At 37.6% G+C, this 13,751-nt stretch overlaps 1 protein-coding gene across 4 annotated transcripts in view; it reads left to right on the top strand.

Annotated features, from left to right (window-relative positions):
* The first annotated feature begins 287 nt into the window (after positions 1–287).
* syt7b (synaptotagmin VIIb) overlaps positions 288–13,751 on the top strand; it is a 183,464-nt gene continuing 170,000 nt past the window's right edge. The window contains exon 1 of one of the 4 annotated variants that reach the window (XR_010905261.1): positions 288–574. Coding sequence is in view for 3 of the 4 variants with exons in the window: in XM_067445150.1 (XP_067301251.1) it covers positions 430–574 (145 nt within the window). In the remaining variant the exon portion in view is untranslated. The remainder of the gene's footprint in view (positions 575–13,751) is intronic. The other 3 variants (XM_067445150.1, XM_067445149.1, XM_067445151.1) reach the window with 3 other exon arrangements.

Consider the following 13,751-nt stretch of genomic DNA (forward strand, 5'->3'; position numbering starts at 1 on the left):
ACATATATAAAGCAATGCCATATATTATAAGTGTAACCCATTCAAAGAATTGAATCTCGGATATTTCACCATGTTATCTGAATGCAGTTGACTTTTGACATTTAGATGGCTTGAGGTAAATGTTTTGTGTGTGGTGTGTGTGTGTGTCATTTTCACCATATACTCATAAAATAGACCTGAGAGCAGTCTTCAGATGTATTTTAACACTGCTCAAGGCGACTGACCAAAACGCGTCCCAATTTACTTGACTTCCAACAAAATAAACTGATGTTTTAGTGCTCGTGTTATCAGTTCGCGGTGACACGGACGTACAACCCGACATTAGCCGAATGAGGACACTGGGAAAGAAAATCAAGTGAGTGAAATAAAGAAAGAAGCAGGGAAAGAGAGAGAGGGAGAGAGATAGAGAGAGCGCGCGCGCGGTGCTCCATGGTCACTCGCCCATTGGAAGCTCGAGAGCACATTTTGGATTCGACTTTTTCTTGGAGGGGACTTGAGAGAAGAAACAAGCGTTTGTTGGCGTGCCAAAGGCGAGCAGCCATGCACCTGAATCGGGAGGACGAGGAGGGAAAAGGTGAGGTACTTTGGTGGATTCCGCTCGTTTGTTTTCAGCCAGAACGCCCGCCCTTGAATTGCAGACGATGTGGCGGCACCCGGTACCGCTCGTGTACGGGTCACAGTACCGTGCCATTTCGAAGGCATTTCGCTTGAATTTGTCCTCAACTGCAAACTGTCAGTTGCCGAACGTGCAAACAGGTGCAACCAGGTTTCTCTATATACATTCGTTCGCGTTTGCACACATTTCCAGCACCTGTTGTTGTGTTGTACCGTGAAGGTAAATACATTTACCTTGGCGCCTTTTGAGGGAGTTGTCATCTATGCACGCGCAAGGTCATCATCTCTCATCACATAATCATGATCTGCGCGTGCGTTTATTGTTCCGAGTGTGCGTGTGTCTTGTCCGTTGCATCTGCCAAAAATGTATCAAAAGCATTTTGCTGACTTTTTCGTATGCAATTGTAAAAAAGTGAGGATGGGTCATTTATGAGGTGGAGGAGGACGAAAGGAAATGGACATGCTTTGGCCTCTGCCCCCTCCTGTTGCGCTCCACGAGATTTGTCAGGTGGTAAAATTACGATGGTCAATTGTTATGTTATGTGTGCACAGACAGAGATTTGTTTAGAGAGACACTGTGGCAGAAATCAAACGTGTGTTGCAAGACGGCAAATAATAAAGCCCTAATTTGTGATGAGAGATGCCAGTTCAGAAATAAATGTAATAAAAGCCAATGATTTAACTCTTGAATGTCAAGAACATAAAATAGGCTACATTGGAAAATGATTTTATGGATATACACCAATTAAGTCAGTCGTGATGTCAAATTGTAGCCCAACCCGGATGGCTAAATCGTCTTGAGTAGCCTTCCTATACTTTGGAAAATGTATGGGTTTTTAGAATAGGTTTTTTTGGATATATGTTTGTGTTGTATAGGAATTTATATTATGTCTGAAACTGCTTGTGATGGAAGTTGTGGGTATTTGAGGGAACATTAGTTCTGTTTGTTTTTTCTTTACTTGTTTTTACTGTTTAATTTTGCATTGTGATTACATGAAAGTAAATGTGTGTGTGTGTGTGTGTGTGTGTGTGTAGACTTGTGCCAATGCCCATACAGTAATTAACTTAAATTTTGAGAAATGTAGGCTTGTTTTTTCTTTTTCTTTTTTCTTTCTTTCTTTCTTTCTTTCTTTCTTTATTTCTTTCTTTCTTTCTTTCTTCTTTTTTTTTTTTTTTACCATGGTAACTGCTGTTTCCTCCTCAATGCGTAGTTTCTACAGTTATTCTTCCCACAACATGGTACCTGTGGTCATGGGCAACCCATTAAGACACATTAATTGAGACACAGATTACCAAGCCAATTTAATAACATTTTATTAATTTAATTATCTTCTAATGAGAGCTATTACTGTATACAGGACTACAAAGTGTTTGCCTTGACAGTATTTCAGAAATCATGGTGTGTCCCCCATTTTTTTCTTTTGGCTGTTTAGAATCAAAGCTACTGAGCGATGCCTGATGATTAGTGAATGAATCACTCTTTTGAGCTGTTAATTATTTTCAATGAACTGTTCAAATGTGTGAGCATAGTGATGTCTGATTTGAAAATGGATTCTCAAACCTGTCCTGGAGAACCACCAGCCCTGCACATTTTGTATCTCTGCGTCCCAATTCGCATACTATCCATACTCAAAATAAGAATTAGTATGTCCCAAATCGTAGTATGTTGAAAAGAGTATTCCAAAGATACCCAGATGGTTTACTATTTCCGGTCAGAATTTGAAGTGCGGATCGATGCGCACTCTAACGCCTGAAATTACCCACAACCCATTGCGAGTTGAATGAGGATTCGATTAGAACTACAAATGCGGACAAAAAGCATTAAAAATATGATGGGTAATTAAACTGAATGTTGAGGATTTGAACTGTGTGATGATTGACAGGGCAGTTTAAACAGTGATGAGAAACGCGTAACTAGCGACAGAGTCCATTAAAGATGACAAGTTAGTAGGCTATGTCCCATAGCTTGCATACTTTTCTGCTACACGCTCAAAAGTATGCACTTTTTCTTCACAAAAAGAGTATACTTTTAGGACGTATATAGGAGAATTGGGATGCAGCATATGTCTCTGACACACCCATTTCAGGTCTTGCAGTTTCTACTAATGAGCTCATGAGTTGAATCAGGTGTGTTAGATGAGGGAGACACAAAATGTGCAGGGCTGCATGGTGGTCCTCCAGGACAGGGTTTGAGAACCACTGTTCTAGATGTTCTTCCAATGACCCCATGTACATATTTTGTTTGTTGCTCGGAAGTCGTGATAAATCTTTTCTTCGTTATTGTGACATTTATCCAAGTGAAACACCTTCTCGAACAAGAACACATGTAGGGCGGGACTCCCTTTTTCCCCCATTGGGAATGAATTGGTTGGTTGTGGTTTGCTATTGGCCGTTCTCATGTGAGTGACAGGTTGTCTTGTCATCCTAAACACATCAACAGAGAAGTAATTTCTCCAGTCCTTACCATAATTGAATCAGGTGATCTTCAGACTACATGAAGAACAGAAGATATTTTGTATTCAAACCAGTTTGCCTGTAACAGCAGCGGCAGCTGTATTTCAGCAGTGTTTTGTATTGATATTCAACTTATGTTTCTTGAGCAAGAGACATTAATCAGGGGCATACATCCTGAATATGCAACGACTTTGCATTTCCATTTTTTTTTAAACAAAACAAACAAATAAACATAAAAAACTACACATTTGTATTTCTGATGGTTTTATCTACTGTTTTTTTATGGAAAATGAATTAATGTTTAAAAATGAATTGTCATATTTGTTTTGATTGTCATTTATGGTTACATTTAGAGGAGAAAATAATACTTTAAAAAAAATAAAAATTAAGGCATGTTAATTTGTCTGAGAAATTTTATTAGCGTTGTGGATATAATCAGCTTTGGCTCGTCTTGTGAATTCAGCTGGGAATCTCATGCTGAATGTATTGCCAGAGATTTCATGCTGTACTAGACAAAAGCAGATTTTGTAAGCACGGATTTGGGAATATCCAGTTGAAGAAACGCTTAGCCCAAGCAACTGAACAGAGAAGTGTTTCTTTAGTTTTGTATAAAACACAGACACGGACACTAATGCTTTCGAAGGCAAGAATTTTTTTTTAAGGTAAAACATGTAACTAATAGATTTCTCCATACTTCCCCAGTTGATTGATTGCATTTAAGAATTGCAAAAAAAAAAAAAAGTTTGTTATGTTTACATTTGCAATTGGCACTCATTAAACATGCACAAATTTGCATACATTTGTACAACAGAAATCTGAACAATGGATAAAGCCAGATTCAAAATTCTTGTTTTATTTAGTTTATTTGTTTTAGTTTTTACAGAAGGTTTTATTGTCATCTCTTTTTACCACTATATATAAATCAGAAAATACTGACAACAGCCAGAAAAAGTCACAACGTTTTTAGGAATAAGATGTTACATAAAATCCCAAGTGCTGCTCACTAAGGAGCCAATTGATATCCAGCTCCCTCTCTCTGGACCTAATGGGAGAAGTTGTGTTTAGTGATAGGGTTATGGGTAGGGTTAGGGTGTGGTTTGACCTTATAGCTCCGCCCATTATGCCCAGTGAGGGGGAGCTGATTGTTAAGCTCCACCTAGTGGCTCTGCATTGAGCACCCACTCTAAAATCAGGCAAATTTTATATTAATAAACCTTCAGACAGAAGAAAACTGTTATACCTTAAACTGTTTTTTATACTGTTTTTTAATATTTTTTACTTTTTCAACTTTCTTTAGTGTTTGATGTTGCTGTTTGAGCATGAAAAATGTAGGCAAATTTACTACACACAAAGTCATTCCAAAGGGAGTTATTCTCTATATTAGTTTCTGAACTCCCTGAAACGCCTCTACTGTAGTCTTGATTTTCTTTCAGGAATAAACACATCACCTCATTTAGAAAATTCCTGTCCAAGGCATATCCAAAAAAAGAGGCTGAGGCCTGTTTGAGATGCATTAGTAGTGTGTTGAAACTCAGGGTTATGTTAGGGGGCGAGAGGTTTCCGAAACAACCTTGAAGCGGTTGGTCAATCGCAGCACACTGATCCATAGTGTCCAGCCTCAAAAGAGAAAAGAGAAAAGAAGAAGAAATGCTGATATTTGGCACAGAAACCGCTGACTAGGTGAACTGGGTGGTAGTTTCAAGACCATGATGACAGTTTTAAGGAGCTGAAGATCACACTGACAGCTCAAGGAATCTCTTGGGTTTTCACAGAGACCTGCCCAGCGGTGGTTTTGCAGTGCCGCTGCATGTTGAATGATGATAACGTATATGAGACTCTGACAAGGGTTAATCTTTGACGGAGACAAGATTTCAATCACATCAGATAATTTCACACCCCTTAAGCCATCGCGTCTGTCTCTGCGTTCAGACGTCCTCACACGTGTCCATGCGCCTGCCTCGCCGAGCTCTAATTCAAAACCGTGATACCGCTCTGTATCTACTTTTTAGAACTCCCTTTCCTGTGCTCTCAATCAAAGTACACATTGTTTGAAGTTTGCTGGCGATAACAACAGTTGTTTCAGATGCTGATAGCAGAAGAGCTTTGACATATTGCGGAGTCTGTATGCGGGGTCATTTCCTGGATAGGATCTTAATGTCATTGACATTCCTGGCATGTTCTGATGTTGTAGCAGTGGTATGATAAGACAAACACAGCGAGAAGGTCAAGTAGCGGCCTCAAAGCGGATGCTGGGGGGGTTTGGCGAAGGACACCTTTGGACGGAGCAGGGAGAATGTGGAGAAATGCATCGGACATACAGGTGCATTTGGAGGCTCGCCAATCACTTCCCCTTAGATCGGAGTGACATTGTGAGTTTGTAATGCTTTTAGCTCACGTCAATGATCACCGATGGCCAGTGTGGGATCAGACGATGCTCCAGCATTTAGAGCATGATTCATCCTGTACGAATTTCTGAATTTTTCGATTTCTTGAGAATATAGGAGTTTAATGAAAGTTGCCAATGTGAGAGCTCTTTTAATGGGTTAGTTCACCCAAAAATGAAATTGATGTCATTATAGACTAACCTTAATGTCGTTCCACACCCGTAAGACCTCTGTCCATCATCGGAACACAGTTTAAGATATATTTTATATTTTAGTCCCAGAGCATATGCAGTCAATGCACACTTTACTGTCCATGTCCAGAAAGGGAATAAAAACATCATCAAAGTAGTCCATATGTGACATCAGTTAGTTGATTAGAATCTCTTGAAGCATCGAAAATACATTTTGGTCCAAAAATAACAAAAACTATGATTTTATTCAGCTTTGTCTTCTCTTCCGTGTGTCTCCAAAAAGATTAAAATGGTTAATGAATCAGTGAATCGATCAATGCTGTGGGTCACCAATGTCACGTGATTTCAGCAGTTTGGCGGTTTGACGTGATCTGAACTGCTGAAATCACGTGACATTGGCGACCCGAATCATTGATCGATTCACACCGTTTGAATCTTTTTGGAAGAACGCGGAAGAGAAGACAATGCTGAATAAAATCATAGTTTTTTTTATATTTTTAGACCAAAATGTATTTTCGATGCTTCAAGAGATTCTAATCAACCAACTGATGTCACATATGGACTACTTTGATGATGTTTTTATTCCCTTTCTGGACATGGACAGTAAAGTGTGCATTGACTGCATATGCTCTGGGACTAAAATATAAAATATCTTAAACTGTGTTCAGAGGATGAACGGAGGTCTTACGGGTGTGGAACGACATTAGGGTGAGTCATTAATGACATCAATTTCATTTTTGGGTGAACTAACCCTTTAACCCTTCTGCTCAGCCTGATTGATCACCAGACCCGTCTCAGAACCGGGAACAACTCATGACATTGAAAAATGGATTAACCAACCTTTTTCCTGGTTCAATGCAATAGCAATCATCAGCATTACTTCAAAAAATTATGTTGAATTGTCCCTCATGTATGTATATATATATATATATATATATATATATATATATATATATATATATATATATATATATATATATATATATATATATATATATATATATATATATATAATAGAAAAGCAGCTGCAGAAATAGGTTACAATGAGGCACTTACAATGGGTACAATTGTTGGATTTGTTTATTTATAAACCACTTTATACAATACATATTTTCAAAGAAGGGTTATTGTTGACTAAAACTAAAATCATGCAAAAACATTTACTTAAACATTCATTTAAATAAATATATACAAATAAAACTTACTTATTTCAGCTTAGTTCAGCGGATTTTATTCAAGGCAGAATTTCTCAGTTTCATTTTAGTTGAAGAATAACTAAAATATTAAATAATATATAAATAATATATAAACTAAAATATTAAATAATATATAAATAACATATAGACTAAAATATATAATAAAATCTAGTATAGTAGTATACTATAATAGTATATAAATAACACTAAAATAACATTGTTTCAAAGCAGCTTCACAGTAATAAATAAACAAGAAAATATCAGTATGCAAACTTAATCACTTATGAAACAACTTATGAAGCATCTCTTACGAAGACAATATTGTCATTTTTCTGCTCGGCTCACTTCAAGTTTTAGTGTTTTCATCCGATAGTTTTGGTACAGTTAGCTCAAAATATTTTCTCGATATTGATTGTTTTTTGACTTATCCTTCAAAAGTAGAAATAAGCAAAAACAAGTTATAATTTTATAAAAGCACTTAATTTTGGGGGGTGATATTTGAAATTAGATTTTTTTTACAGTTGTTTTAGGTTTTTAGGTATCCAAAGGAAGTTAAATTAAATAAAACACAAAAAATGTTAGTAGGTAACCCCCCAGACCTCTCACATACACACACACTAAATTAATTTGAACACTGGTTACATATTGTGGCTATTCTATTGAAACATTGGTTATTTTAATGTTTACGGATTGGTCCCATATTTTATGTTTTACTTTATATAGAAAAAGAAGAAGAGCCCAAATTAAGGCTTAAGATAATGTATTAGTCTTACTCTTGGTTTTGAAATGATTCATCCAACATAATTTAATTTTGTCTCTTTATGCCATAATGAAGCATACAGTATGTTATTTGAAACAACAGTCAGACGTTATTTCATTATATAGTGATTGATTTATTGATTTGATTTAAAAGCATTTTATTTGAGATGCACAGGGGAAATTAAAGTGACTGTGCCACATAACAGTATAACAGTGTCCCTCACCTGAACACCTGGCGTGCCCCATCATGTAGACACTAGACCGTTTATTGATTATAATTGGAGTAATCTAGTTTTATGCCATCCAGTTGTGTTTTACTTCAGTCTAGCCAGGCATTTTGAAAACTGTGTGATTAGTACATTATCCCACTCCCACAGTCACTTTTTGAGACGTAGGTGTTTTTAGCACAAAATGTAACATATCATCCACTGAAGGTGAGTTGAAGTAAATGCGGGTGCAGTTTATTGGAAGTTAAACAAATGCAAAACAAACAGAGCTAAGCGATGAACTTAAGCAGATTTGAACATGAACCATGAAACTGACAGCGAGTTACATTTAACAGTACACAACAAGGAAACATGGCAAACATGAGGGCTTAAAGGGATAGTTCAACCAAAAATGAAAATAACCCCATCATTTACTTAACCTCTAGCCATCCTATGTGTATTCGACTTTCTTTTTGCATCTACTCATCATAAAAGTAATCTATATGATTCCAGTAGGTTAATAAATGCCTCATAAGTGAAACGATGGAAAAATATCCATATTTAAAACTTTATAAACCATAATCACTAGCTTCTGGCCCAATCTGCATACTATCATAGATAAAGTGGTTTTAGGTGCAATATTTGTCAAATACACAAACGTTTTGTATTCAGTAATTTATGCACCGTTTAATACAGCATCATTTGTAATAAACAATAAAGTTCAACACAAGATAACAAAATAATGGACCACTGGCTGTTTTCAAAATCACCCCCTATACATTCATTCACTATCCCCCACTTTACTCCACTAATATAGTCCACGCGAAAGAGCGAATGAAACCGAGTGACTGAATTTAGACACTGAGTGCGCCAGAAGGGCTGGTGCTTTTGCGTATTTTGTGCTTGCTGCGTTTAATAATCATTTGAAACTAACCAACAGCTCCAGTAGTTAGATGAAAGGATTTGTTTTGAACTCTGTCACTTAATCAAACAGTTTAATAATCAATTAAAAAGGAATTTACACCTTTATGATATTACACTGTACCCACATTGTACCAGTGGTTTGGAAAATGGATGGATGGATGATTCAGTTGCGGGGAACATCTTTTGGACAGACACAGGAATTATTTTGGCACGCTGAGAGTACATCGGTTATACACTTGTTATCACGGTGCATTATGACATTGAATAAGTGCTCTTGATAACGTCCACTTTGGTTTCGGACACCACTACAAATGGCTGTCCCTTCAAATAGTGTTGTATTTAAGGGTATATGGAGACAGCCAATGAGAACATGAAACACGAACAAGCAGGAAACAGAAGTCACATGACAGGGAACACATGACTATATCACATAAGGTGAACAGTGGACACAAACCTGTCTTTTGCTGTTTTGTTTTTTTAAGTCGATTGGGCCCTGGGACTCTGTGTTATGCAGATGCAAAGTGCCATCTCTGTCCACTTAAGAGGTTTCACACCGGAGGAACATTTTTATAGCTCATATAACTATTGGTGTAAGTCCCTGCTTTTTGGCATGCTTACATTGCAGGAACTAGGAATGATTTCAGTTCATTCTTTTTAAAGGGGACTAAATTAGCTCCTGGTCTAAACAAGCACAATAGGAACTACCAGTGATGTAAGTGTACGTCGAACATATGCCATACGAAACACCATGTAAATACAGAGTTTACTACACAAACTAGACTTGCCGGCAATTTGATTTCTTCTTGCAACTCAGTCTGAAAACCCGTACATTCATTTCTACTGCTTCTGTTACACTTTTGCGGGAACCAATCACAGACTGGCTTATCCACCTGACGTGCTATTGGCAGGTTTAACATGATGACGAATAGAGAAGCGATGGGTCGTTGCACGTTGATCACGTGTCTTGTTCAGTATAATATACAGAGCAGACTTCCCAGACCAATGTTCAATCTTAAATTGAACTTGGTCTGGTGATAGCCAGACAACAAACTAGCTCCAAGAACATGGAAAACACATAGCCCTGGGACGTTGGGCTTTGCGAGCCCCAACATATCCGATCTGATCGGTTCTGATCCCGAATCGCAATGAACCAACAAATAAGGGATTCTCCAGCCTGTGACAGCGAGCGTGCTAAGGTATTTTCTGTTAGATACGTACACATAATCAATACGATCTGTAACAATTCAATACTATTACATATAAAAAACATGTTTTACTCACATAAGTGTGGTGCACCATTCCTGTCGGATCCAATATAGAAAGAACAACATTGTGTTTTAATCTCAATATGTCTGCAAATCCAGTCTCGACCTGTGTCGTGTCTACAAACTATTATCTTGCTATCTTTGGCGTGTTTATTGCTTGATAACGCGATCAGTTTAGCTCCACGAGTCGGTGGGTGAGGCTACAGAAGCAGTGTACACATAGAGGCGGCGTTTCACCTTTCTAATACGCAATTTATTTGAGAGCCTCATTTTCTGGGCCTGGTGTCTATAAAAGCTTTTCAGCTCTGAAACGTACAGGATATTCCTATATTACCATGACCTTTTATATATCAAAGGCTCAAGGGAAAGTTGATTTCTCAACTTTACCCCTTTAACTTTTACGTCTACATTCCATCTCCGCTATCATGAAACCCACGTCACAAAAAAAAAAGCACAGCTCCGTTCAGTCGACGTTGCTGAATGCCGGGCTTAAATGACGTTGTCAGCTAGCTTGCATTACCCTAGGGGAAAATTTCATTCTCGGGGGACTGCCCTGCAGCTAGGTCCTTTAACTGAGTTCCTGTTAGTGCCCGGTGCGAAAGCCCCTTTACAAGGGGACTGGCAGCCCTCTTATGTAACATATCATAAAGCTCTTATAGCAAAACCTTCCTCCGGCCCTCACTGCGGTTATAAATCTACAGACATCGCTGTGGTTTAAGGTGCAGTTGTTGCAGTCATCAGTGGTTGAGATAAACCTGCCAGTCTGGGTCAGATGCTGAAAGACAAAGACGACAGATGAGCACAAGAGACTGGAAGAAAAACACAGAGGCAGGTTGACCTTGTAGTTTGTACACATCACGTCTCTGGGTAATTGCGTGTTAATGGCTGTTTCCAGTCATGTTGTCAAAGGTCCTATTAATATTTCATTCCGAGACAGAGCGAACGAGAAGTGAATAGCTTGAGTAGTAGCTATACTGACACACAAGAGTGACATGGAAAAAAAAGTATGAGTGGTGAGGTACAACCAGACAGACAGAAGGAGGGAGGTGGAGAGAGAGACAATAGCAGTGATTGTTCAGGTGCTGTGAGGAATGGCTGTCTGAAATATATTTGTATCCTTTAATGCAACTTGTTGTTTACTTCTTGGTGGCTGTGTGAGAAAAGTGAGATTCAGCCCAATGACTTTTCAGACTAACAACTAAAAAATCTCTGCATTTGTAAAGCATTATTGTACTTTGAATCTCACGTTTAATAATTTCCCCCTTGTCTATCCAACTTTTGAGCAGAGGGATTCATATATACACTGATTCATATAATCTTGTAGAATTCACAAACCTTTTTGTCAGCCGTACTTCTTTGACTCAAAATATTTACTTTAAGCACCCCATGAGATTTTGAATGAATATTTCAATACATTTTTTATGATGTAATTAATTCTTAACTTTTCATCATCTCACAACCTCCCTGCAGCAATGGTACTAAATAGCATAACATTAAATATTTTATTTGTTTACCTGCATGCAGTGTTGGTTTAGTATTATTAATGTACTGCTAAAAAAATATTTTTTATCATTTAATTTCTGTTCCTGTTTAATCTGTTAGTTCTCTAGTAAGTGTTCTTTTGTTCTAATTTTCCTTCCGGTCTCTGCAGTTACTCATTAATAAGATCACACAAGTTAGTTTTCAGTTTATCTTCTATATATAAGCCCTTGTCTGCCTCCGAAATCACATACTCTCCTAAGTAGGTACTTATTTTGAATAAGTAATTACTTCACGGCCACAAAAAAAGCATGTTCTATAGAGTATATGAGTGTGTGGTATGAATGTTATCTGGGCGTAGTAAATTAACCATGACAGCATCAGTTACGTCTGTTCACTTCCATTCCACAAATCCACACCGTGGCCTCATGGGATAGTAAAGTGTCCATTGTATGCACACTTCAGAATCTCGCCGGAAGTAGTAGGTCATTCGGGTACTTTTTGCCTACTCTTTTATGAATTTTGTGAATTCGGACCTACTACTTTTCTCACATACTGTTTTTCACCTACTATATAGTAGGGAAGTATGCGATTTCGGATGCTATGCCTTTCAGTTCCTTTGTCCGGTACTGTTTGTGTATGGCACAAGGTTTTGTTGAGCTTGTACCTTTGTGGATTTCCTGAGTTTGCTTATTGTCATAAATACGCTTTTTCTGTTTGCTTGTTTTTTTATTTATTGTACGTTTATATATATATGAAACTCTTGTATTTTTCAGTTCTAATTCAGTTTTTGCCATGAAGAGAGCCACAGATGCTGGCATTGCTTTAAATAAAACTATACTGATACTGATACTTGTACTGTAATAAATGCGCTACCATTTCGGTAACACTTTACAATATGGGTGCACTAATATGCATTATTTTTTATGCTTATTTAATGCACAGATAATCATGAGTTAATGTATTACTAATGGTGAACTAACCCATCTATTTACCAACAAGTAAAGTCATAACATAATGATACCTTTATAAATCATTAGCTAATGATTAATTAAAGCAGACATCTGGAAGTTGAAATGCATGGCTTTGACCCCTTGTGGTAATTAACACGTTCATTTAAATTACCAGAATATAATATGTTATTAAGGAATGAAAACATTGACATATTTAACTAAGAACATTTTAATGATTACTTAATCTATTCATCATATAGAGTCTTCATTAGTTGCTGATGCAGTAATCATTAATAAATGGGTTGGTTCACAATTAGTAATACATTAACTCATGATTATCTGTGCATTAGTTAACGGTCCCATGGCATTACATTTTCATTTTATATGGTTTTTCAACATTAAAATGAGTTCCCCTAGCCTAAATGTTTTCCCCAAGTCGCTAGAAATTTTGGTCTTTCTCTGCCTTTGAGAAAATGAGAGCTCAGGCGAGCTGATCTTGAAATATCCTCTTATGACGTCATACCAGGAAAGGTTACCGCCACTTCCTCTGCTTTGCCCGGCCAGAGAATTAGTAGAGAAAGGAGTCAGTTTTATCAGTGGATGTCAGCTCAGCAGCACAGGCTTTACCATACGGATTCAACAGTACCACCACAAACAGTGAGTAACAGTCTTCATTAATGCCTGATCTGGGATCAGTGAGTTCTGATGTGTAGCTAATCATTCAAGTTCACACAGACTTTTTTTCTAAGTCGTTTAAAACTGTTAGTCCCGCCCCTGGCCGTCTTGATGCATCAGTGAATCAAGCCAGTGACTAAAACCATCAACTTCACGTCATTTCTGTTTGTAGCATGAAACAAATCTGTTATTTAAATGATTAAACTAGAGAGAGCATTCAAAGAATACTCTTTTTTTTTTTTAATGTTCGGGCAGGTCAATCACCTGTTTGAATGACGCTGCTCTAGTAATTATGCTCAACAGAAGCTCTTACTGTATTCATGTCGATGTCGTGTTTGTTGTTAGCTGTGGTGAAAGCATTTTGTGAGAGAAATAACGTAGCAAAGTTAACTCGTGTTTATTCAGATCTCTCAGATACAAACAAAATAAACTTGCGCTCTCAAAAAATCGGTACAATAACACTTCCTCAGCAATCTTTCCCCAGCTCCCTCTCTGTCTCTTTCTCCACTGGCAGCGCTGCAGCTGCTCCAGCTCGTGCATAACTAAACCACGCCCCCTCCGCACGTAATCTAATTTCAAATGCAAAATTGTCAGCCAATCACAACAATGGGTGTTTTCACTGACTCACAGCAGCCTCTTGAAACAAAGCA

This window comes from Pseudorasbora parva, chromosome 1, assembly GCF_024679245.1.
Source record: "Pseudorasbora parva isolate DD20220531a chromosome 1, ASM2467924v1, whole genome shotgun sequence".
NCBI classification, from domain to species: Eukaryota; Metazoa; Chordata; class Actinopteri; order Cypriniformes; family Gobionidae; genus Pseudorasbora; species Pseudorasbora parva.